At 42.2% G+C, this 26,415-nt stretch overlaps 1 protein-coding gene across 2 annotated transcripts in view; it reads right to left on the reverse strand.

Annotated features, from left to right (window-relative positions):
* The window catches only part of IGSF8 (immunoglobulin superfamily member 8), a 127,055-nt gene that overhangs the window by 67,393 nt on the left and 33,247 nt on the right, over nt 1-26,415 (reverse strand). For both annotated transcript variants that reach the window (XM_069217972.1, XM_069217973.1), the window contains exon 2: nt 20,173-20,547. In XM_069217972.1, coding sequence (XP_069074073.1) covers nt 20,173-20,547 — 375 coding nt within the window. The remainder of the gene's footprint in view (nt 1-20,172; nt 20,548-26,415) is intronic.

The following is a 26,415-nucleotide window of genomic DNA, read 5'->3' on the forward strand; positions in this document are numbered from 1 at the left end:
CAACAATGAGGTTGAGTCCGCCCAGGTGGCACTGCCCTACCTGGGTGGGGCTAGGTGGTCAAATGATGTAGCATGACACTATATAGTGTGTGAGACCACCTAGTCCGTAAAGGAAATCCCTCTTTTGTTCACCTCTTTAATTGCTCACCAACCCCATACTGACCCTTTTTCCTCTAACAGAGGACCACGAGAAACCAAGGGCACAATTGGTACCCTTGGGGTCCATCCCTTGATGTATAAGAGAACCCGTACTCCTTAGTGTGTTTTTTGGTACTATCGATGCACATGAATTCTGTCTCATAACAGTTTATGCTTCTAATATGGATAGTGCGGAGTACTTTGGGGCGGTTATCCCAGAGGCCCAGGCTTTTCTGACTTCAGAGGTCATCCTAGCCAGTGACTTGAAATGTGTGGTAGATGCAGAGGTGGACAGATCCCTCCCCTCCCCAAGGCAGGGCACTAAACTCAACATGACAGACTCACTTAAGTAGATGATGATGTGCTTGGGATTAGTAGACATCTGGCGGATACAGCACCCACAAAGAGTGCTTTTTCCTGCTATACTCTAGCGGCTACTATTTATGGCAGGTTAGACTACTTTCTAATACAGGCGGGTGCTGCACAACGGTTAACTGCTTTGGCCTATTTAGCCAGATACTTGTCGGATCACTCACCTTTACTCATTACATACTCCTTAGCTAGGCCGGTACCCCGGGTCCTGCTGTGGAGATTAAAAGCAGAGGCCCTGATGGACCTGGTTATCTTGGAGATGGTAGCGGAGGCCCTGACTGGATACTTTGAGATAAAATGGGCAGCATACTGAGCAGAGAGAATGAATGTAATGTAATGAAAATGGGCTGAGTCTATGGCCACAACCACAGGCATCCATCAAACTCTGGAGAGGGATCTGACAGTACAAGAGGTGAAGTTGGCCACTCAAAAAGCGGGCTTGTCAACTGACTCGGGGGGTCTTGCAGGAATGGGGCAGAGCTAGGAGGCAACTCATTACATTATGTTATTATCTGGAGAGGCACGGTTGACTTTCATTTAGACATAGGTTGCACAGGGACGATTGATAGGGCAGGGCAACTGCTGGCAGGACTTTTGAAGAACAAGACCTACACTCAGCCAATTCTATCCATTAGGGATCAAATGGGTCGACCTGTCTACATGCAATAAGCTATAAATGGTGTGTTTGCAAGGCACATAAAAGGGGTTTATACTCCGCCTGTGCAGCCTGATAACTCCACGATTGCCACCTATGTTGAAGCGCTAGCACTTGCACGTCTAACAGACTTGGAACACGATGATCTGAATGCTCCGCTGGCCAACCCTGAAATCCTTCGCCTGACAGGCTCCCTTAAGACAGCTAAGCCTCCTGTTGGGACGGACTCCCAACTGAGATTTATCAAGCCTTACCTTGGACTCTGGCAGATAAACTTCTGACTGTTTTCAGAGGCGTATGAGAGGGGGATACAGCCAGACTCCATGAGACAGGCCCTTTTCGTGTTGGTACCAAAACCAGGAAAGTAACCCTTGGATGTCACCTCCTACCACCCGCTCACTTTGTTAAGTGTAGACCTAAAATTCATAGTCATGTCCTGGCGGTCTACTAAAGCTCCTCTGGAAGCTGGTTCATGTGGAATTTATGCTGCTTGGCCCACATGATGCATCCCCACTGTGTGGAAACGGACCAATATGCGTTGGCCTTTTTAAATATAGAACAGACATTGGACTCAGTTAGCTGGGTGTACGACTGGACAGTTTTGGTAAAAATGGGGCTGGGACCCAAATATATCTATTGGATTCAGATACTTTATAATTGATGAATGGCATGGGTGACGACTAGGCAACATGGTTTGGACAGGCTATGGCTCTGCCGTGGTACATGGTAGGGGTGCGCTTTGTCTCTCCCTGGTGTTTACCCTGGCGATGGAGCCCATGGCAAGTTGCCTTCACCAGGTGCTAGATGGGTGAGGGATACCGGTGGACCAGACAGGCCATGTCGTCTCCCTGTATGCAGATGACGCAATAATATACTTCCGACAGCCCAACCTATCTCTTCCGATCCTCCTATGCACCACGCGAGAATTTGGGGAGATTTCCAGATTGTCAATCTCTCTAAGTCTGCTCTAATAATCATTCATATGTATCGGGCGCTTCGGGCAGATACGCCTGTATCTCAACGAAAGGTCAAGGATGCCTGGTGGCAGTTTTGTGATTACCCGATTACAGCCAAGGAATGGACCAAAATACTTAGTGGGGTGCAGGAGACATTGATAAATGCAAGATTCAAGCTTATACAATATAATTTTGTACACATTGCCCATCTTCCTCCCAAGTTGCTACACAACATTTACCCAACAAGAGATCCAGAGTGTGAGCTGTGTGGGTGTACGGTGGCTGATTTTTTCCATGTAATGTGGGGCTATCCGATTATTGTGCAATTTTGGGAAACAAAACTAGTGCAGGTTAATGGGGCCACAGGCTGCATTATCACGCTCACAATTCAGCAATGCCTTCTTGGCCTAATTCCAGTAAAAAAGAACAAGAAACTAAGCAGAAAATTACTAATGCTACATTTGGTTTAGACTAAGACATGTATTGCCATTAGCTGGTTGAGCCTGATCCCCCTACTCAAGTAGAGGGGTAGCAGCCAGATTTACTAAGTGGGTTTGAGTAAAGATGGCTCACATGAAGCTGGTGAGAAGAGATGAGAAGTTGGTAGACGACTTAGTTGCTTGGGGAGCCATAATCCAAGATTTGAATGACCCTCCGGCTACTAGGCCATCTTGAGAGGAATGAGAACTGCCAAAGGGGGTCTAGGACATACTGCCACAGTCAAGAGTAGTGGTGACTGCTCTCAAACGACCAGGGCCGAAGCAAAGAAATGTGGGACTTGGCATGGGGATTCCATGACTGGTTCGATGGATGGCACATGAGGGGGCTGTTTTTGTTTCTTTATAAAATATTTCATGTTATATGCTATGTTTTGTATTACTGGAAGATGATGAACCAGTATTCATATGTCATATTAAAGTGAGTAGTCCACATAACCGTCAGCAACTATGTGGATGCAGAAGTGCTAGGCAACGATTATGGTTGTGTCATGTGAAATGCCAATAAATATATCTTTAAAAAAATATGGCTGACAATTAAGAGTTACACCCCATGGAATCGGGAATAACTCTCAGGACTTGGATATACACTGCAGAACTCGACATGGAATTCCCAACTAGCCGGGATTTAAAGCAGATATTTACCATCTGCTCTAAACAAGTAATAAATCTTTGCATAGCGGTCAGTACAGGGTGGGCAATGCAGAGGTGGTTGGAGCAGGTTGTGGAGGAATGGTGAGGGAAAGAGGGGAAATGCCGGCAAAGAGTAGCATTGCTTTCTTCCCATGCCTTGGAGCACGGTCAGGTGAAGATCCAGGACTAAGCAGCACTGCTGACCACTAAAAATGTGATTATCCCAGGCAGATTTTCAGGCTGGTAAAATCAGGTTCAGTGTTCCACATCCTGGAAATCCACAAATTCTACGCCACTTTACTTGTAATCAGTGCTTATGTGGCGCATCTGAGTTGCGTGCATACATTTGATATCATCTGTCTAATGTGTTCTGATGGAAGTTCACATGCTTTATCTAAGTGTAGGTTCCTCTGATAAGTGTTCACGCTCTACTGGATGCATGTAGGAGGTTCTAACCTGTTCTCTTGGGTGGTTGCCTTGTGTCTAAAATTTGTTCACCAAACAGAAACCACAGACATTTTAGACCAACCTAACTTCACCTATGACCCTCCAAGTAGTTTTAAATGTAAATATGGTTACCCACGCTGCCAGGCCATTTCTCTTGCCGACTTGGGTGTCTAAAGAGAAGCCACAAGTACTAGCGAGCATCCTGTGAATTCTCCTGATTCTCCTGGTCTCTTGACACTGTCTTGTAGTTTGTTAGCCATGTTGACTCTCTTTGCTCATACCTCTCTAATAGCCAGTTATCCCCCAAATCTCCAATGTACTCCTTCAATGAAACTTAGGCCTGTAGTTAATAGAACAGTCTAGCCCAACAATCTCAAAGTCTGTTTGTGTCAGAGCAGCTCCGAGGGATGTCCTTCCAATGAGCATAGGAAAAATACCAGTATATACTTATGTATGATATCCTAGGAGAAAATAGCAATAGTAAACATATGTTGCTCACAATATGTTGAGTAGGTAGACCTTAAACAAGAGGTAAGGAAAGCTGAAAACTCAAGGCCCTTAAAAGCAAGAGTATTATTGATGAAGCAGAAAAGTACCCACAATGTATAGCAATGATGCAGAACATCCATGTGGGTGATGGTCTCAAGAATGAGATCAGGTCCCGTATTACGAAGATACTGCAGCTTGATCACACTAGATTCACAATTAAGTTACTACTGTCTATGAAAACCACTATAAGGGAGCTCAGTCTGGATACACTCTAAGTGATCTACAACTGAGCTTTGACCTAACTGCACACAGACCTTAATTGATTACAAATCGTCTGGTAGTTAAAGAGGGCTGAGGTGTCAAAGAGATCTGTAAGAGAAATGAAGTGATAGTTCCTTGCTTCCATGGACAAATACACTTCCTTTCCTAACAGGACACCATCACAAACAGCTGCCTGGATTTAACAAGATGACAACACCTTAGCAAAGGCTGGCTAGGTTTATTCCAGTCCTCTAACACAAAATAGCCACATTCCAGAGAAATATAACTAAATTGGAAAAGTGGTGTATCACAAAAGTGTCTTCTTGATCAAGAATTGATGATTGTGAAGATATTTTGTTTAAAGGAATCAGTGATTCGTTAAGCAATCATTTGGCAGAATAGACAGTGGAAAAAATTGTTTGCAATATAAAACGTGCTGGCAATGGCATAAACAGCTTAGATCACCAACAAGGCACATAATTGTCACAGTCAGGCTGTTCCAAACTGTGTCAAGGGAAGAGGTAGCAGGAGGAAGAGGTAAATAGAGGATTTTGGTCACATACTAATGCAACAATGGGATATTTAGGTCTCCCCTACTAGGCAGCATATGCGCTGTCTGTAACGAGACATATTGTTAGTTTACAGTGAGCTGAAAGCCCACCCATTGCTTACCATTGGTTGGCTCCACTGTCACTCTGAAGTGCATCCTTTTTATTCATTATTACGAGTACACTTTCTTGTGTTTGTCCCTTCCCGGGGGAATGGTTATAGGTTCTCTATAATGCTCACTTTTTCAGGCACTACTTTTTCTTTTTCTTTAAACACTCCAGAAGAGTGCATATATTTTCAAGCTCTCTCCTTAGTGTGCTTCTCTGCCCCTCTCCGTGCTGCTCTCCTGCAATTGTACTTCTGCCCGCCCCTCCATGATGTGCTTGCCATCATGTGCACCCCCTAACTGCATTTTCTTGACACTTTGCCTCCATCCTCTCCCAGCTCCAAATCCTCTCTTGCTCATTTGCATTTCTCCCCTTCCCTCCACTCTCCTCACACTCGCTTGCTTCTCCAACATTCCCTTCCCCCCACTCTCACCATCCATGTTGATTCAATCTCCACTACGCCCCGTGTAGCTTCTGTGACCCTCGGTCTGTGTCGCTGTCCCTTAAACTGATATTTAAATCAAAACACAAAAAAAAACTGCTTTCTAGTGTTTCCTTTCTTTTTATTTACTGATCAGAGTTGGATCAGTCAATAAATGGCTTCACCACTCGTGATGTGTTCAGGCCTAAATCCACCCGTCTGCTAGTGTGTGCAAAAAAAACAGTTTTTGTGTGTGCTTTTTTTTTTTTTTAAACAACCTCCATACTACTGGTGCATTAATAAGAAGCTGTTTTTCCATTCTGTTTGCATTTTCATTTACAAATTCACCCACCTCTAACGAACCTGTGAAGAAAACAAAAAGTAAACTCAACCATTCCTGAGGTACCAGAGCCTATCCTTGCAAGTTACAATCAAACAATGTATTTTAAAGCAGTAAAACAAGGTTTACCGGTTCATGGATACAAAAGTATTCCTGTGGTAATTTGCAACATTGCAGCAACATTTTAGGGGTGGATTATCATTGTATAACTTTAGGGATTTAAAGCAGAATATCAACAATTCAGGAACCAGCATCGGAGGTGGATGAGCCACTGAAAGCTCAAGCCACACTCGAGCCAAATGTCTCGCTCTAACTCAAGGTCCTCTTAGAACTACATGCCCAAAACAAGTCTAACTTTAACGTGGCTCCTGCCTGCCACCCACACTCTAAAGTCATGGAACCAAGAATTTAAGACAAATCATTAACCTTTGATGTAAAACAGAAGAAAGAGATACCCATATTGTGGCTGAATTGCACAACGTGAGACCTGAAAAACTGGAATGAGTTTCTACTTTCTGATTGACCAAATTGTGTGAGACTTGGTAATTATTTTATTTCACCATGACTCTGCTTTAGATTGAGCCGAATAGGTGCATGCGCTGTCTTTTGCAAAGACGTATTGTTGCTTACCAAGAACATAGAGAGCTTGGAGCCTGCTTGTTGCTCGTACTGGTGTGCTTTCCTCGTCACTCTAATTTGTCTGCTTCTTATCCGTTCCATCTTGTCAATTTTGTGTTTGTCCATCCCAAGGAGCACTGAATTTTTTGATTGGCAGCCACCTTTGCTTCTACAACTAGCATTTCAAGTTCTACTTTTTTCTTTTGTGCTAAGTATAGCATGAGAGCGCATGTGCTTTGGAGCCATTTCCCTTGTGCATGTCTCTCTACTGGTTGCTCTAACGCTGCTTTTCTACGACTGCTCCCTCTTGTGCCTGCCATGTCCTTTTCCCCACTGGTTCCCCCTCCCGCACCATTTGTTTTGCTTTGCCTTAACCCTTGTGTTGCTTTTGCGTTTCTCTAGCCTTCCTGTGTTACTTTTGCATCCCCTTCTGTGATACTTCAGTCTTGTCTCTGTCCCCCGGGTTGCTTCCCGGTTCCGACCAACCTTCCCTTATGTTTGTTCTGCTCCCTGACTTTAAAAAGAAAAAAAATAAAAAAAATCCTTTCATTGGTTTTATTTTCCTTTTAGCTACCAATTCAACTCAGACTGGTAATTAAAAAGACAAAAAACAACTGTGCCATTTTGTAGGACCACACATGAGTGATGCAGATGCCCGCAAAAGAATGCAGAAGGCCACATTCTTGGCCCAAAATATATATATTGTTTTAAATTAAAAAAAAAAAAAAAAAAAAACTTTTGCCACGCTGATCAGTATCCCACCGGATGCTGTGCAGAGTGGCTAAAAACCGTTAGCAAACCCAATAGGTTACAAAAATAAGACCTACTTGCTGTGGGAGTGCTTCTTCTTTATTAAAGACTTAGACATCACCTTTCACCTTGAAATACATGAGCTCATAATGTGTGGTGTACACACGTCTCTTATGTTTGATTTAATAAACTATAGTCTTGCTCCATGCATAGTAAGATCTAGGACACATTTCGGATACACATGACCACACTCTTGTCTCTTAGTTCACTAATGGCATTGTTGCTAGGCCTAGGCGAGGTGGGTGGACTGGTGAACGGTTTTAAGCTATTATTTAAACATTATTACTATCAATGAGTCCCTCTCGATGCAGTGATATAATCTGATGCACTAAAGTGAAAAAGATCCACATTTTAAAGAAATGCCCTTTCTTGAACTTTGAAGACACTACCACATCATGTTTGTTGCACGATCTACATACCAACTATTTCAGTTTCTCGGTTTGCGCACTGGCTCCTAGAGCCAAGTCACACGCTTTGGCAGGGTACTCCCTCTTAATTTGTTGGATTGCACGCCTCTCTCCAGCACTGCTACTACAAAAGTGAGTTTTCGATCAAAGACAGACATCTGTCAAAGATCACTAACTGTTACTTACATTAGTGAATGCTTTAGCGTCTTTCGCGTTTAATGAGGCTTGAGGGCACAAATTCAAAAATATTATGTTATGAGTAGGTGTTTGTTACATACTCACTCATGCAGTACTCTTGTCTTACTGTAAGGAGTTCAGGAGTAAGCCAGGAATATCCCAAGAACAACAGCAAACTCTTTGAACAGAGACAGAGTGCTGACCAACAGTAATGCACAGTATTTAAAACTCTTTCTTACACATGGCAGAATTGAGTACAATGCACTATATTAAAATAGGTCATCATTATACGCTCAATTTGGAAAACAAGATTGATATTAAAAACTAACAGTGCTTAGCAAAAAAAACAAAAAACACAAAATACGCATGACTGCAGAATGTTTGCCACATGTTCCATATCTTTTGACTCATACGACTTTCCTCATGACTTGCCATAACCACATTACAGAATTGCCTCATTTCCTTTCTCAAATATCACTGACTATACTGAGACCTTTCGTCTGTTTTTCTTTCTTACTCTGCCTTATAAAAACAAGTGGAATTAATTTAACAGATGTGCATTCTGTAAGAGTTGAGCCACATGCGAACAGAAAGCAAACAAGCATTGGCACAGTCAGTAGGTCTTGCCTACTGCTGTGTGCTACGACAGAGAATTAAAAACAAAATAAGTGCCGTGAAGTTGTCAGCAGTGGCTGGGTCATGGGGATTTCTGCTTTTTTTAAATTACTGGTGGGAGGGTGGGAGTTAGTCAAGTTTTACATCAGTGCAACTGATGTGCAACCACGTTTAAAGGGAAAAAAAATAAAAAAAATAAAAGGCTCTATGACACGGCCAGCGTTGGCAGGATTATGGGTTTTTCTTTTCGCTGGCAGGAGGGAGGGCTTTAGCTATGTTGTATGGCAGAGAGACTGATGTGCAGCATAGCTGAAAGATAAGGAAATAAGCATTTGCAATGCAATAGGTCTTGCATGTTCTTAAGTTAGAGTGCCTGGCATTGTAAATTCATAACCAGACTTTTCTTGCCACATACATTGGTGAACCCTGCCTCATAATTCCATATTTTCCTGCCATATAATTCTAGTGGCCCTGCACTGTAAAAGTACCTTCATCCGCTATCTGCAGCAAAAAATGAAAATGTTCCTATTCAGCAGCGTTTGATTGGGCAAAGCTTAATTGAAGCACGCCAACGTTGTGTTTACTGAAGGCAAATACGCGCTTACAAAATACATGATTTCTACTTACAAATTACAGTCAAACCACGGAAAACATTGGCCAAATGGAAAATAATATTTTTTAAAAACTAATGCCTGCATATTAATACAATTGTGTCTTTTAATATTTATGTTTACATGTTGTTTTACTGGTGAGTGCCCTATGGTGTTTGACTGCAATTTACACTATTTAGGTGTGATTCACTCCACAAAGTTTTATATCATCTGATAAAATTGCTGCTGTCTACAAAGCAAGCCAGCCAGCCAGTCATTTGCACTCTTTCATCTGGGTGATGATGCCCTTTTACGAACACATGCTAATGTTTCTGCTCTGTGTTTTTGTTTTTTCACGTTAAACTTTTTTTACGTTAATTTGCTGTATTTCACAGTGTTTACGAGTAAAGAGAGATTCATCTCCTTGTGTTCAAAATGTTTTCTACAACATGATAACATCTTGCTGTTTAAACTTCCAGCCTGGCAGCTTGTTTATAGTTTGGAGCGGACCGACATTTTCACACCTTAGAGTTTGCATTTCTAATAAATTATTCTTGCCCACAGTAAATCAGTGAGGCAGAAAAAAAAACTCATGACCCTTTAACAAAAATTGTTTCTGCCCTGCATCGGAACATACCGGTTCAAATTAAGCACTGTGAACATAATAAGTATGCCTTGTTTAGATCCAGCTGTTTCTTTACACAGAAGGCTGATTTCTTTTTCCTTAATAGCGAAGCCATAAGCTATATATTTTTAGCTTACGAGATCCACAATTGCCTTGTTGGCATACACGAAAAGTATGTTTTTTCTAGGTTCAGCTGTCACTTTACACCGCACGGTAATAACTGTTGCATATACTTTTATGAGTGCTAAAGCAGGCTAAATTTAAATTGCAAAGAAGCAAATTTTCCATTGTTTGTGTTGTGCTTTCGTTTTGCTTGTGTTATGACTTTCCCAAGTGTCTCTTTTGGTGGTACTAAATGCAGCGCTGTAAGCAAGAGATGAAGTTTGGAATTATTATAAGGCAGTGCAGAGAGTTAATGTGGCTGCTGCAAAGAACATGTTGTAGGCAGATCACAGACTGCATTTAATCGTCAAATGTTAAAATAACTGGTGATTAATGTTATTTCTGGAGAGAGACCTTACTTTCTCTAGGGGAAGCTTGGACTAATTATAAGGTAGCACAGAAGGTTAATGTAACTAGGCAGCTCGGTACTAGCAACTAATGTAACAAGCTCACACAAAAGGCGATATTTACGGGCTGCTGGTAAGCAGCGGAAACGTCACTGGAAGGACAGATGGGGATTGTTTTTGTTAAAGCTCTTTTCCCCTTCGGAGGTGCTTCTGAACTGAAACCACGGGCCGGCTCAGCCCCTTCGCTCCTGCTAGTGAAAAACAAATACATTAGCTGCTCAGAATGAAATATTCTAAAAACACAGGCTCATTGGCCTGTGCCCTTAAAACCGAGGCTGTTGTGAGAGGAAGAAAGGACATAAAAGAGAAATAAGTACAACACACACCGAAGATATGATCAGTAAACAACTAATAAAAAAATGAAAGTAATACAGTTTCACATAAGTGAGCTGACGGCTGCCAAGCATCAGCGTGAAGAGACACAAAAGCAGAAAGAAGTTTGCTCGCAGTCAAACATATTGGTAAAAGTGCAATTAGCCATGTAACAGGGCAGTAACAAAACCGCCCTAAGGAGGGAAAAATGCAAAGCATTTACAACAAAAAGAAAGGATTTTTGAAAGGCAAGCCCATGAACGAGTGATAGTGATGGGCGTGCGTGGGCGTCGTTAAAAGCCCAGATATATACCAACACGTCGGAAAAGCAGCACTTGCACGCTGCTATGCTCGACCTAAAAAGTGCTATGGTGAGACCAGTGCTTGCCATGTCATGGGCATTTTTAAATAATTTCTGGGGCGAGGAAGGGCTTTGTACAGCAGTGTTATGGCATTTGGAATGGAGTGGGGGGGCAACACGAACAAGGAAGGTAGGGTGAGTGCAGGGGCAACATGGATGTCAGGTAGCAGGGGCAACACTGATAATGGAGGAAGGTTAGGTGGCCATGGAAACCCTGACAACCACAGGAGGGAGGGCAACAGGGACAAGGGAGTGTGGGAAGGGCAAAGCAGATGCAAGGGCAACTTAGACAATAGAGTGAGGGTGTGAGGGGCAACATGGCAAGTGGTGGGGCAACTAAGCATTCTTGTGAGACGGCTGGTTGAGGGGCAGAGGCAACATGGACAACAGTGAGCTGGAAGGGCATATCATGTATGAAAGGAAACACGGACAATGGATGGTGAGAGAGTACGAGGGGCAAGAAGGACAGGGGAAAGAGAGCAGGTTGTGGGGGCAACTCCAGCCATAGAGGGACAGAGAGTGAGGGGGCAACACAACAGACTGTTGAATGGTTATTTTAGGCCTTTGTGTGGGCACATTTATTTATTTTAGTTCTGGGTCTGTGCCCTATTAACTAGTTGCATTTTATTTATTCCCTTTTATTATTTTAGCAAGGTTTCATTTAGTGGAGATGTTTTATTATTTTTATCAGCTATCCATCCATGCAGAATGTATTAGTTATTTCTGCACAACATTTCATCTTATGCTCAGCCCAAGGCTGTATACGAGGCTGTACATAATTATTTACTGAGTATTGCCATTCCAAAGAGTACAATGTCTACCTTACACAGAAAAGACACATTATCACATCAGGGCAGTTTTCGGAACAACAATATGTTTTATTATAAAACAACAAGCTGCCCCAAACTAAGTTAGAGGTGACATACCAGCCATCTTATGCTGTACCATGTTGTCGCAGCTCTGCTGAACTTGGTGTCTTCTCCTCATCCTCTTGGATGGACTGCCAGAAGACCAACAGGTGTATCACTCTGGGATGGGGTTTCTTTGCAGAGACTAGTACGGGCAGATTAGGGCTAACACTGCTATCGCTCTCATGTAGATTTTTAGTAGTGTAGGTAGGGATTTTAGATTCCCTAGTGTGTCAAAATAGTAGGACTTCTTATCTGTTTCACTTTTCTGGCCACTGTAATACTAGTATTGTTTTTCCATGTTCTATTAATCGCAATTCATGCCTCTTTACATAGAATGCAGTTGCTTCAATAAAATGAATTGAATCAAATCCTGCTTCCGTTACTCTTTCACATGACTGAGACTTGTGTAACTGAGAGAAATGGGTAATATCTCTTACCACCACGACTTCCCTGACAAGTCATAGAGTGTCATGCGTCAGGCCGCCACAAATCACCATTACTTCTGGGTTTTGGTAACGTGCCGCTAGCTAGTAGAAAGGGTTAGGCAGACAGCTATCAGATGGTGTGGTATAAGACTCAGTCCCCGCATGCTGTGGTGCTGCTGTCCGAAACCAGCAGTCTCGTCCCCATTACTAGAGTCGTACGAGAAGACAGAAGAGGGTCAACAAGCAGGAGGGACACAAAGGAAGGAGAAGAACATGAGTGAGGCAGCTGAAAAAGACATGCTACAGTAGACTGTTAAACACAAAGAAGAAAGTAGTGCCTAAAAAATGAGCAGTGGAAGTACACAAGTGATGTGTCTATGGTCCAGTGGAGAGACAAACAAATGAAGAGGAAGGGAGCTTATGGCAGCAGACCACTAAGACACAAGCACATGAGAGTGACACTGAAGCCAACCAATGCTGATAAGTGGACTGTTTCTAAGCCCCCAGTTTTATAACAATATTGCCGAGCATGCTGTCTTAGGTGAGACCGAAAATTTAACAGCCTATCCCCAGAGTAGTAGCACCAAAAATGCTATGTGTAGCACCAGATCGAAATGTTCTGACATGCACCCTATCAAAATCATGTACAGTTCTCAAAAATAACTCAAGTACACCTGGTGTGTTGTTGTCGAAATACCAGCAAACACACACACACACACACTGTTGTACAGAAAATTAGGGGGGTCATTACGACCTTGGCGGGCGGCTACCGCCGCCCGCCAATGCGGCCGCACTCACGCGGCCCCCATTATGACATTCCCGCTGGGCCGGCGGGAATGAGGCCGCAACATAGGAGCCGGCTCCTAATGGAGCCGGCGGTGTTGCGGCCGTGCGACGGGTGCAGTTACACCCGTCGCACTTTTCACTGTCTGCTATGCAGACAGTGAAAAGCTGGCCGGGGCCCTGTTAGGGGGCCCCTGCACTGCCCATGCCAGTGGCATGGGCAGTGCAGGGCCCCCCAGGACACCCCTTACCGCCAGCCTCTTTCTGGCGCTGCAAACCGCCAGAAACAGGCTGGCGGTAGGGGTGTCATAATCACCCAGGGCGGCGCTGCTTGCAGCGCTGCCCTGTCGGATTATTACTGCCGGGGCTAAAACGGCGGGAAACCGCCGGCCCCGGCGGTGCGACCGCGGCTCTACCGCCGCGGTCGTAATAAGGGCCTCCGTACCGCCAGACTGTTGGCGGTATGGACGCCAAATTACCCCTGGCGGTCTCTGACCGCCAGGGTCGTAATGACCACCTAAGTTTTGATTTTTGCTCACAAATGAACGATTTGATGAACCTGCACCAAATTTAGCATACGCTTGGTCTTTTTGACTTTTATCCCAAATAATGCTGTACATCAGACAGGGAGCAGGAAATCAAACGTTATTTAATCAAAACAGTGATGGGGGTATGCATACAAATTCCCCAAGCTAATATTTGCTCTTTTCTACAGTGCAAACTATTTAATGCCATATTTTTTTTATCCCAGATTTGCCGTAGATCAGGCAAGGGAGCAGGAGATCAAAAGTTACTCCTCAAAACAGTATTGGGGGTAAGCATACCAATTCCCCAGGCTAATATTTGCTCTTTTCTACAGTACAAACTGTGTAATGCATTATTTGCCACTAAGTAAATGAATTTTCCAGCGCGGGTGTATTTTGTGGTCTATCGTAAATCTTTTCGGGATGTTGGACGATATCAGTAGTACAAAATTCAACAATAGACAAACAAGAGCTAATGTTGTGAATATAACATCAGCCAATAGATCCGTATACCACCAATCAACTCAATTTCTTCACCAACCTGCCTGATTGTGATTGGCTGGTTTCAGCTTAAACAGTTTAGGGTTATCATTGTACCTTGCTAGTGTCAGTAAGAGTTTAGATGATCACCAGAGGAACAACGATCCCTTTTTTCCCAAACATATTTTTTTTACTCACACTAACGCACAGGGAGCCTATTTTACAGATCTGCTGTAATAGCAGCATAATCCTCACGTAAACCAAACTACATTATAGACTATATTTCACCATGTACTCTCCCCCGGACAGCAGGGAAAGCAGTCATTTGCATAGGGGGTGCCTCTGACTACAGTGGCACAGTGGATGATACAAGATGTGTTGCAAAGCTAGACTTTGTGCAAGCATTTATTCCTCCATCAACTTTTAAGTTTCTTTCTCTTTCCATGATAAACATCACCTCCGGCCTTTAATCACCCTGAAGTATTCACAATGGCAATGCCTGGTTTTTCTGCCGCAAAGAGGTCTGAAGTTTTCTCTAAGCGACAAACATGGTGCTAAAGACAGAGCTTAAAAGCAGTTAGTAAACATACTGTATCAATAATTGTGGCTGCCCATTTCACCCGTGGTGTGACCCTACAAGGTTCATTAATTGGAGAACTAATCGTGTAGCTGACTTAAAATCTGTTCGTATATAGTTTCTTCTAGCTTTGGCTTTCATGGCCTGAATTACTTAACTAGGTAAGTGAGGCGGAAAAATGTAATATAATAATGATAAAAATATTTTATTGTTCCGTCTTGGCAAAGTTTGTAATGTAGAAAATGGTCAAAGTTATGCCTGCTGAGGCAGCCGAGAGACTTTTTCCATTACGCCCACCTCTGTGGTTGTTCCCTTTGCAAAAGCCATCATTTAAGTACTGCCTGAAGAAACTAAATTATAACCTGATACTACCTTCAAACACGTGCCCTAGGAACCCAGGAGCAGTGGTGTGAGCGTTATGTATCAGTCAATCACTTTGTTCCCCTGGATACAAGATTGTGCTAAACAAGAGCCAATGACAGCAGCAATAGAGCCTGAAAACATTGCATCAGACAGCATTACGTACCTGCAGAGTGCTGGTTAGTGATCAACGAACCAAGCCTGCAAAAGGGTGAACAAGAAGCTATGGCTTACTATTTCACTCCTTATAGTACAGATCACTATACAAATCAGAAGGAAGATTAATTACGGATACAGGAAAATACAAGATTTTATTCCATCAGATTAATATGGCCTACACTTCAAAGGGCCTACATTGTTTCCAATATATTAAATATACTTTTAGTTGCTTTCGGTTCTGCCCTTTGCTCGTGAATGGATAGCTTTGTTGTCCGTCTTCCTCCCCGTTTCCGATTCAATGGCTGTCCTCCCTATTCTTGAGTATGTCGTGCCCAGGACCATTTCTGTCTCACAGTGATTTGACCGGATGATTTAGTCTTTCCACTGAGGACTTCAGACACTGCTTATTTGCAGTGCATGTGAGGAACTATTACTTCTCCCGCTCTCTCTCTCTCTTTGCTCCTTCTATTCCCATATCTAAATCTCTTCCCTCCTTTTCTCACCCTCCAACCAATTCCCTCTTAGCAACCCCACTCAGACTGCTTGTTTACCTTTTTTTTCTTTTACATTTTTAATGCCTGCTGCGTTAGCCGGAGCGGCTGTATTAAAATGTTTTTTTGACTGTTCCAAAAAGGCTGCCTACACGTGCTTTCATGCATGGTGGACATCTCTGAATGGGTTTTGGTTTAGGAAATCTCATTTAAATATGGCCACTGCCGATGAAAACACATCCCTGTAGCCATCTTTGAATAATTCACGCAGAAAAACGTTTTTTTACAGAGATCCCTTTTGAGATCAACTTTAGTATTAAAAACACACTTACATTGCCCATATGCAGCTATAGGCAGTACTGAAACCCTACAGCACCTGTGTAACACTTCAACAGAAAGAAACTTACATTTGTGCATTTTGGTGGATTTTGGGAGTACAATATTAAATGGCAAATTTCCGTAAGAGTTAAGTTGATCACAAGGGGCAGGACGATCCCTCTGTCACATCTTATATTTATATTCATTTATACTTACACATACATAGAGGGAGCCTAATTCAGTAAATGGGTCAAACCCACCCATTCCCTGCGGATGTGCAATATGTTTCACAGGCTGGATTACCGCTGGCAAAAGTTACCAAGGCCACAGTGATTCTGCTTGCGTTAATTATGCCAACCAGAAATGTATTGCCTCTGTCAGTAATGGGCACCTTTTACATTAGGACCTTTAAATTAGGCAGACACAAATTATCTTTTCTGATATACTAATATTCATTGATGCACAGTGGTTGCACTGCTGAAAAAGAATTGCTTTATAGTCTGAAGCCCTAAAGTTGCAGGGGTGTGGAATTTAATAAAATATCTACTTGTCCATGGGACAGGCTGCTTCTTAAATCTACTTGTCCTGTAAAAATATCTACTTGTCCCTTTGGTGCCATGTAGTGCAGTGACAAATTATGGCAGCAATCTCATTATGAAAGAGTTTTAATAATAGCCTCTCTGACTATGACAGGGCTACTACTACAGTAGGGCTTGAATACTTGCAGTTTTAATCCCTAGTATAGCAATTTCCTCATTTTACCACCTTTCCACAGATATACATACTGGGCTGGTGGAAGCAGTAAGCACTACTTTCAGAGCTGGAAAGCCTTTGAGTCTGCAAACCTACTAGTTTGCATTATTTAAGGATTTTCACAGCTCTTCTATAATCTTTTTCCATAATACGAAAGGTTGGAAATTTACTCCTGACAATGGCAGAAGTAGAAGTTCTTCCAAATTGGGGAAAAAAAGTGGTTGGGGGGGGGGGGGAAGCAAACTTGTAAACGCTCAATAGAGTTTCACATGAGCAAATCTACACATGCATATTTGTTCGTTATAAAATACAGTTCGCAAATATTTTCTAGGAGTACGATATCTTGGCCTACATCTGTAAGTTCCTGTGAATTCATGAAAGCCACTAATTCAAAGACATACACCATGGGAGCACTTTTTTCTTTAAGAATTGGGTCCCTATTTAAGTCTGGCATTAACAAAGACATTTGGTTTTTATTAAACTTCCTTTTTCTCTATCGATCTATCGGTTGGCTTTACTGTGAGTGTTCACATTCTGCTCTTCCACAAGGAGCATACTGGCACACAAAGTAGTTTGATTCAGTGCCAGGAACTATTGTGGCAATCAGTGGTGTAACGAAACTTGAGGGGGGCCCTCCTGCAAAGAACATGGAGGGCTCCTTCCCCCCTCCAGACTCACTCAAGGCAGATGCTGTGCTGAGGGGGGCCCCTGGAGGGGGCAGTAGGGCCTTTGTTACGCCACTGGCAGGAATGTGTGCTTTTTGAGACCAAAAACTTTTTTTGCCAGTGTTTGTTACAATGGTGAGGGCCTGGCAGCTCCAACAACAAAGTGTTACAAAAGCCATGTCAAAACAAAACACGCATTGACGATCCAAAAGACTCACAAAAAAATGTCAGATCAATTTCCTTTGCCAGTGCTTGTTTATTTTCATTCTTCCCATAATCTTGTTGAAAATGGTTACACTGATTTTCCATTGGGGATATTTTGGAAATACTAGCATGCATCAACACATTTTGCTAAATGATGCTTCAAAGAAATAGCACCTAAAATTTCACAGAAGCCAAGCTTTTTTTTCCTACTTGCATTTTTTTCTGAGCATTTTATTTTGAAAGCAAAGAATTATCACTCCTGCTTACAAGCTTCTGCAAACATCTGCATCTAATCAGAGAGCATTTTGGGAACTTTATACTTAGCCTCATTTTGTTAAACTTTTCAAAAGTGTGTACATTTTTTTTTTTTTTGAACCACTGTCAGTAATGCAGTGTGACCTTAAAACGTTCAGTTACAGCGTTCACCCTCATAATAAAGCCTTTTCATTAATGAACCATAAATACAAGTTCAAACTGCATTAGCATTAACATATGGACACAGATATTACCTCAACTGCAGACAGTTACCTTCTCTGTAAACTGGCAGCCAAAGGGTTTGTGCTGCAGGGAACTGGGCCTACTTGTCTCAAGGACAAAATAAACATGAAAACTTGTTACCCTTGACCCCAAACAATATGTCCCGGGCCTCAATAGGAATTCCACATACCTGAAGTTGTACTGTGTTTAAGAAAGCCACTCTACTAACAGATTACCAGTGGCTTACAAGTTTTGCAAGCAGTCCTCCCAAGACGGCCCAAGATGGCAAGAGATATTTGGCCCAGCTTCCCAAAGGAACCCCCAGCGTCCAATGTCATGTCTGTGATATTGTCTCTCAGGTAGGGCGGCAAAGTGATAAACACAACTGTATAAGGCCATCAGATATGGCCTACTTAGAAAAGGTACTAGTGGTGAAGGCCAGGGAAACTGACTGTCGTACAGAAGCCAAAGGGGCATCACTCTTTTGCATAGAAGAACATCCTCCATAAACACTAGATTTCGATAACCTTTTAACATACTACACTGCACATACCTTTGAGTAAAAGGTGAACCAGTGAGACCTGACCAGTGCATACGTGTGGTTCACAGGGAGACCTTTTTCCACTTAGCCTGGACCTGACCAAAAATAGCTAGACGCTCGAGGACAGAATCTAGCTGTTCCAATACCAATACAAATCTTGCAATGTAACTAACTCCACGGGCATGTCTTCAATGCATCTCACAGTACAAAGCTGAAAAGAAAATGCGCAAAAGTTTAAAAACATTCATAATGCTTTAAAGAAAGTGTAGAATAGCTACACGTAAGAATGGTAGGAAGAATGAACAACTAACTCGCAGACTGGTTAAGAGGTGTGCAGGAGCAGAAAATTGAGAGGAAATAAGCATGAAGTAAATATGCAAAGACAATGCAAAAAAAACAAAAAAAACATGGCAATTGCATTATGATTTTAACATGCACTTTCCTTGGCACATACTTTATTTACCAGTACATATGTTCACAGGTAGGGGTCCGGACTTCCAACTTTGTTGTGGCCTACCATATAATAAGAACTTGAGATGGTGGAAAAAGTCAAAATGGTGTTCCTCTCTATTGTGTAGAACAAAAAACTCCTAAGGGCTCGATTTAGAGTTCGGTGGGCAAGGTACCCCATCCAATTTATTTAGAGATGGGTTGCCTTTAAGTTGTCCGTCCAATTGCTCGCTGGAGTAGGGGTAGTCGGAGGAAGGACAATACACCACTTTCTCTGTTTAAGGTGAACAATGTAAAGTATTTTGTGAAACAAACTCCTGCTTTGGAAGTTTATGAAAAACTAAAAAATGTCAAAAGTTGATGAATGGCCATCAAAACCGACGACGGCCATTCACAAAACTTTTTACACATTGAAACGGATTGCCATGATGGCACCTCCTTTCAATATACAGAGATGACTGCTGGGTCATCTCCAAATTTGAAAGCAGAGGTAATGTCCCCTGCCACTCTGACGTATAGAGTACCAAACATCAACCGGTCAATCAGGCCCTAAATGTTTATATGCCTGCAAAAATAAGGCTCTTGCTTCTGGCTTCAGGCCTAAGATAATCTAAGCAAAAGGGTCTTTTTGAGGAGCACTGACCACTAAAATAAAGTCCTGACACTGCACAGGACCCCATTAAAAATAATATGGGCACCGTTGTCATAAATAAGCTACTTTGTGCAAGGGGCTGCACTGGGTGGCACAGATTGCAATTTCTTCAGACGTTGACTTATTTTACATCATCGGGCATTGAGCAAGTGAAAGAGAAAGGCAGAAAAGGGAGAAAGCAAGAAAAATAGAAATGCAGGAAAACTGAGAGGAATGTATAAAGCTGGGATTAAAAAGAACCAACAAGAGTGATGTAAAGAGAAAGAAAGTTCCTGGAGGTGGAAAAAATAGGGATGAGGTTGAATCAAGACTGGGCATCCTTGGCATTCGGAAAAACTAACATCCAACAGTGTCACAGCAGGCTGTGGAGGTAACCTTTTAGCCATTGCAGTAAATGTGTTTTTCTTTCTGTTGCTTTATCACATTAAACACTGCTTAAGAGACAGCACATACCTTTTATAATAACTTTTCTGCTGTAAGTGCCCAAGTACACGGTGTCCGTGGTAGGAGTGTAGCACTCATAAACACCATCATCCTCGGCTCTCAGCTGCTTGATACGGAGTTCCACACTATCACCCGTGACACGGTGAATGTAGACTTCCCCACTCTTCACGCGAGGCTCAAACACCGCATAGGAAAAATTAGGGTCTTTGGTGCTGATGATACCAATAGATATATCTGGATTTGCCGGGCGATACAGAAACCACTCGAAATCTTGACGGGATGCTCCCTCATACTGGGAGACATTGCACGGAATTGAAATTGCTGTACCTTCCACACGATAGAGGGGTCCCTGGGGCACACGGACCTCACGAGCTTGACAAATCACTACGGATAAGAAAAATTAAGAAATATTTAGATTCTTCAGCTTCTTTTTCTGATGACCGAGGTGGTCTCACAGTAAGATAAGCAGTAAAACCTAAAAAATGGTGTACCTTGCAATTATGGATTGTACCTGTCGAGACAACAGAAACCTGATAATTATACAGTATGATAGCTTTTATTGTTTCACAATAACATTTTTAGAATATAAAATGTTTGTTTCAAAAAATGCATATAACAGGATCTTAACTAAGTAGAGCTTCCTCAGTTTTCTGATTAAGGATACACAGTAAACACCATAATACTGATACATTAAACCATTTGGATACAAGAGGTTAGACGCTGTGCCCATTATTATTGTACTAGAACACAATGGCTACCCATTAAGAGGATACCGCAAGTGACCAAGAGTGCAGGTTATTAGATAGGGGTACAAGTGCACCAGCAGATGTGTAGATGGGTGTGAGCATGTCTGATCATTTGCATAGCAAGTGTCCATGAAGTAAGCTTGGTGTGGCTCAATGCTCTGGCACGCCATGAGGGTGTCAGAACAGATATTGGAGGCAAATTGTGCCCCCCACTATGAATGCTTGTAATCATTCCTTTTATTTATCCACCACGGTTTTACCATTGCCAGAGATCCTGTTAAATCAGGGACAGGAAATAATAATTATTGGTTTTTGGTGGAAATGCAAAAATTGGACACACTGAGCCAATATCACAAGCTTTTCTCAAGAAGAATACAAGTGAAGTCTCTGAGAGGAATACAAATTAGCAGTGGTACATCTGCTTAACTCATAATTCCGATGGGCCAGTAACTCAAGGCCCACTGGCAATAAGCGCCCACTCTTAATGAAGGCCTCAACAGAATGTCTCACATCAGTGCCCATATGACACAGAGTCCGGAAATCACTGCTGGCATAATAGTAAGCCTACCAAGCAGGTTTGGTAGAATATGCTCTCAAAGCCGCTGCTGGGAAGTCCCACAATAACCCTTTAGGATTCAATACTTCAGCCAAAACTTCATCTTGCAGGAGGTGCAACATCACTTGAACCTTTAAACCCTTGAAAAAATGTCTTTGTCACAAAATTATGAACCACGTTTTGGACAAAATGTCAAGTGACAATGAGCGTGGAGATAACCACTGGGTCAGGACGACTTTACAAATATGATGGTTTCTTGTATTAATATTGACAATGGGATTCACAAAATCACAAGACAAGCTTCCACATTCCTTCACAGTAATCAAAACAGCTGGATGCAGTGCTGATTTGCCACTCGGTGCCTTGAGTTCATTTAGCACCATGACCATTTAAAATACAAGAAAAGACTGAGAAGTAAATGGGCAGCTTTCCTAATTAAACGGATACCATTGCTTGAAAGCTTCCACCACTAGTAGGGCCACATACATCTTACACAAAAATCCACAAACTAATAATTTAATCTACCTAAATGCAGATGGCAATGACAAGATGATGGATTTTTCACAGTCCCTCTTGGGAGCCTTTCCCAGCAGTTTGCAGGCCCAGGAATTGGAGATATCATTGTGCATCAATAAATAAATTAGTCGGAATCCTTCAGCAATGAAGATTAAAAATTAACAGTATGGAGTTAAACAGACATTCATGTTAATGCTAGGAGGTCTGTCAAGTTGTTGGAAGTGCACACGACACGTATGGTGCAGAAAAGTGTGTGTTAATTTGTCGTGCCACCGACCGATGTGGGCAGTCCCTTCCAGCAATTTACATCAACTTCTCTCCTCACCAATGCCCCCTTATCCGTTCAGCTCACATCATACACTCCATATTACATACATGAGTCCCATCACTACAGAAACAAGCTAAGAAACCCATATTTAACTCCACGCCTTTGAAATCTATCAGATAAGGAACACCTGGGACAATTCACAGCTCACCACCCCCAACATCCTGGTAGCAAGGCTGCACGGACTAAGTCCACCCCTGTATGTCTAGATACAATAGTGAAGACATGCGGACGAGAAGTGGGTGGAAGCAAGACAGAAAGTGCAGATGGGGGGGAAAGGAACTTGGTCGGATGCAACGTGGAGGGTGTGGGTGGGGGAATTGCAACAAGGCCGGAAGCAAGGTAGAGTGTGAGTGGAGAGCAACGTGGAGCCCACAGGGATAGAAAATAGCGCTTGGGTGAGAGAACAACATAGAGCTGGGGGGGGGAGACAAACGGGGAATAAAACAACGCACATGAGGAGATGCACATAAGGGCGAATACAACACAGAGGAGGCAGAGAAGAAGCACAGAAGTGAGAAAAACACAGAGTGCAACAGAGGGGAGAAGAGAAGCAAACAAGAGAGGTAGATAGAAAACATGCACTCAGAGAGAGTGTTTTATTCAAAAAATATAAATATAGTGCTGGAAAAGTAAACAGTGGGAGGACACAAGTAATGAGGCCATGCTCTAAGGGAGGGACAAACAGAAGAAGTGGAAGGCAAACACACGCAAGCTAAAGGATAAGAAGTAAACTAATGGGAGTGACAATAATACCAACCAATGATAAGCAATGGGTGTTCTCTAATCCAATTTAAACTGCCAAAAGATACAGTGCTTATTTTGAGCCAGTGGGAGCCACCCGTAATCGTTTTTTTGGGATCAGCACTTATTTTGCATCTTCAGACTTTTCCAGAGTGCAACAGAGGGAAACACACACAAAGGGAAAATAAGGAGGAAGTCAAAGAGACACCAAAAACGCCACTAATGGAGGAAGCAGAAACCTGATAGAGTGAGATAAGGGGACAGGGAGTGTCTGGCAGTGGATACATGAGTCATGATGTGGATTCAAGATTAGCCAGCTGCAGTTTTCAGGATGTTGAAATGTAATAGTCAGCTGCCGGCTTCTAAGCCGAGCCTTGGGCACCCGCACTCATTAATTTACAGATTAAGCACAGAATATGTATTTTTGCTAACAGACAGCTTGCACTTTCTGGTAGATGAGAACCAAAAATATATTTAAAATATTTTACCCATTTAAAAATATTTTCTTTAGGAATGAGATTTATGTTTTCACTCTTAAGAAATGTATTTACTTCCAACATGAAAAGCAAGGAATAAACTATTAATGCTACAAATGTATGAATGCTTATCTAGTGCCCTCGCAGCAAGAGTTTCGGAAAGTAGTAGGCCGTTTCTGTCCCCCTCATCCTAACAAAGCATTTTAGGATACTCCCATATGAAGTACAGGGGGGGATCCTTTCCCTAGCTGTAGGGAAAGGTGTCCTTAAAAACAGACAAGACCCACTTTTAAGAACAATTCCTCTATTGGTTATACTGAACGAAGAAGCTGGCCAAGTGCCAGAGTCACCAAGCACGTGAGACGAATCTACGGCTACCCCGGGCCGAGTCAGTTACTGCTAACCAGTCTCTGATGAGTTATCCAATTTAAACAAGTGTGGCTCTCAGTCAAGTATTTTAGTACATTTCATGGATTTAATTAATGCATTGTCAAATTATTAGCTACCAACTACAAACACTCAGAGAGAAAAAATATTGCAAATTGTATTGCTCACAGGTTAATACCAATCACAAACATGCCAGGTGCTCCAATGTGTGAAACGCTGCAGTGCACGCGTGTGCTGACAAAGAGGTGGCAGGAATTTAGAGCAACTTTAAATATAAAGTATTTTTGGCTGGAAAATCGGGAGCTAGCATATATATGAAAAATGTAAATATCCGCTGGTGCTTAAAGGTGTTTTTTTTTTGTATATCTGGCCCATGAGATTCATCTAATAAAGTTTAGAATGAAAGCTGCTCAGCCGGCCCTGCCAAAACAAACCAGGGAACTGCAGACGCGGCACATCTTCCGCAGGTGCAAAGCCATCGTTGAAGTTTGTCGCCTCTTTGGATTTTAGACCATTGCCTCAAAGGAATTTAAATTCTCATCACCGAGCGATTCTATGGAATGACACGCTGCGAGAATAGTAAATGTTTTCAAATGAGAATGTCAATAAATCAAGCTATAGATCGATATGAAGTCAGCAAAGCAAAACTCTTGTAAACCGATAACCTACACAAGGAGTGCTATCTATTAGCAACGGGTGCGAGGATTATGTTAATTTAAGTGGACAGGCCAGGCTATCTGCACTTGTAAAGCACTCAAAAAAATCAATGGCAGGCCTTTGGGATTAAAAGTATCATGCTGCAGAACAAACACGAAAATAACCAATAAACAAAGGTCTCTCAATTTAGAACCGAAAATAAATTACTTCTCCTATATGCCCATGATGCATTAGTGCGGAACGCAAGATGTCTTTTAACATCATGTGATATAATACCATTTAAGTGTCATTGGACCGGTTCTGTGGGCTACAGATGGTATAATTCCTCTTCTAATGCAAGCAGCAATGACAGTATCTTTATATCCCTTAAATATCTAACCAAACATATATGTTTTCATGTCCGGTGTGATTTGATTAAGAATGAAACAGATATTGAAAATCTCAAATTCATAAGTAAAATATATATTTGTCATATAAGAGACAGTTTACCCTTATATGTGTACCAGTTTATGTAAAAGCGCAATTATTTTTTTTCACGTCAGCAAATTATTCACAAAAAAAGATTTTTAAGTTGCTCAAATTGCAGAAACCAAGTCCAACATGAAGCTATATCTCCTATTTCCTAGACAGTTGACAAATTATTTAAAACAAAGTGTATTAGAAGAATGTTCACAGCTATTAGGTCCGTTTTCTTTCCATTGAGCCCTTAACAGCGGGGCACAAAAGTAGAAGGTAATGTTGACGTTGATGAGGTCCCGCTGTGCAATTACAAGTGATGGATGCACTGTCCATGATTTACCTCTCTGCCATTAGGCATGGAGCCAATAAGTCCTCCAAATAAACCCTGCCAGGATCAAGATGATGATGGCGGTGGCACCTTCTTCTGCAAGGCCTGAACATGTATGGATATTCTGGATTCTTTAGGTCAGTTAGAGTCACTCAGGATACTAATACATATGGAGGAACAGGCATTGAACCATTGATGCAAACTTGACAATGTAACTCGAGACTGCAAACAAGGTCAACACATACTTTTTCATCTTTGGGTAGCACAAAGGAATTGCCTTAAATCATCGTCATAGAGTTCAATGAGAAATGACTATGATGCTGTCTGAGGTGGACCCAAAAAACAGTACCTATACCGGCATCAGACAACACTTGGAAAAGGGTTGCAAAGAATGCAGAAAGCATTTGCATGACTAGTATGAATCTTAAGCATTGAGATCAAGTATTCCCATCAATCCAATACCTTAACAAACTGCTGCTCAAGAACACTGTACGCAACATCCATGTGTACTTATATACTTGGGCATTTTCCTGAAAAATTAGCAGTATCAAGGACAACACTTTTTTTTAATCCCTTATATTGAGGTTTTTATAGCAGTGACCAATAGATGAAAGCATAGCAGAGTTGAAAGGGAAAATTAAAAATAACGAAAAGCAGTTTGATTATTATTAGGATTATTCATAGTGATTTCACCTTCAGTTTATATATTATTATAGCTTGAGTATTCAAATACATGCACTGAAACAGTGTGACCATCTAAGGGGAACCATTCTCGGGAAGGACGCTTTAGTTGGATTTGACTTTTCCCTGATGACCCCATGTTCAGTGGCAAAGAGCGTGATCCTCTGAATACCGATGGAGGAGAAAGGAATTGATGAGGGGGGGTTACGATGGAAATGAGTTAACAAGGGGATAACACGCACAAAGGTGTAAGAAGGAGCTCAGGGAGGGAAATAAGTGTGGTTGGGAGGTGCCAGAGAGCAGCAGATCTGGGGTGGCTACTTGGGCAGCCAGGTTTTTCTTTTGAGAAAGATTGGGAAAGGAGGCTCATGGCATGT

This window comes from Pleurodeles waltl, chromosome 12 (assembly GCF_031143425.1).
Source record: "Pleurodeles waltl isolate 20211129_DDA chromosome 12, aPleWal1.hap1.20221129, whole genome shotgun sequence".
Lineage (NCBI taxonomy): Eukaryota > Metazoa > Chordata > Amphibia > Caudata > Salamandridae > Pleurodeles > Pleurodeles waltl.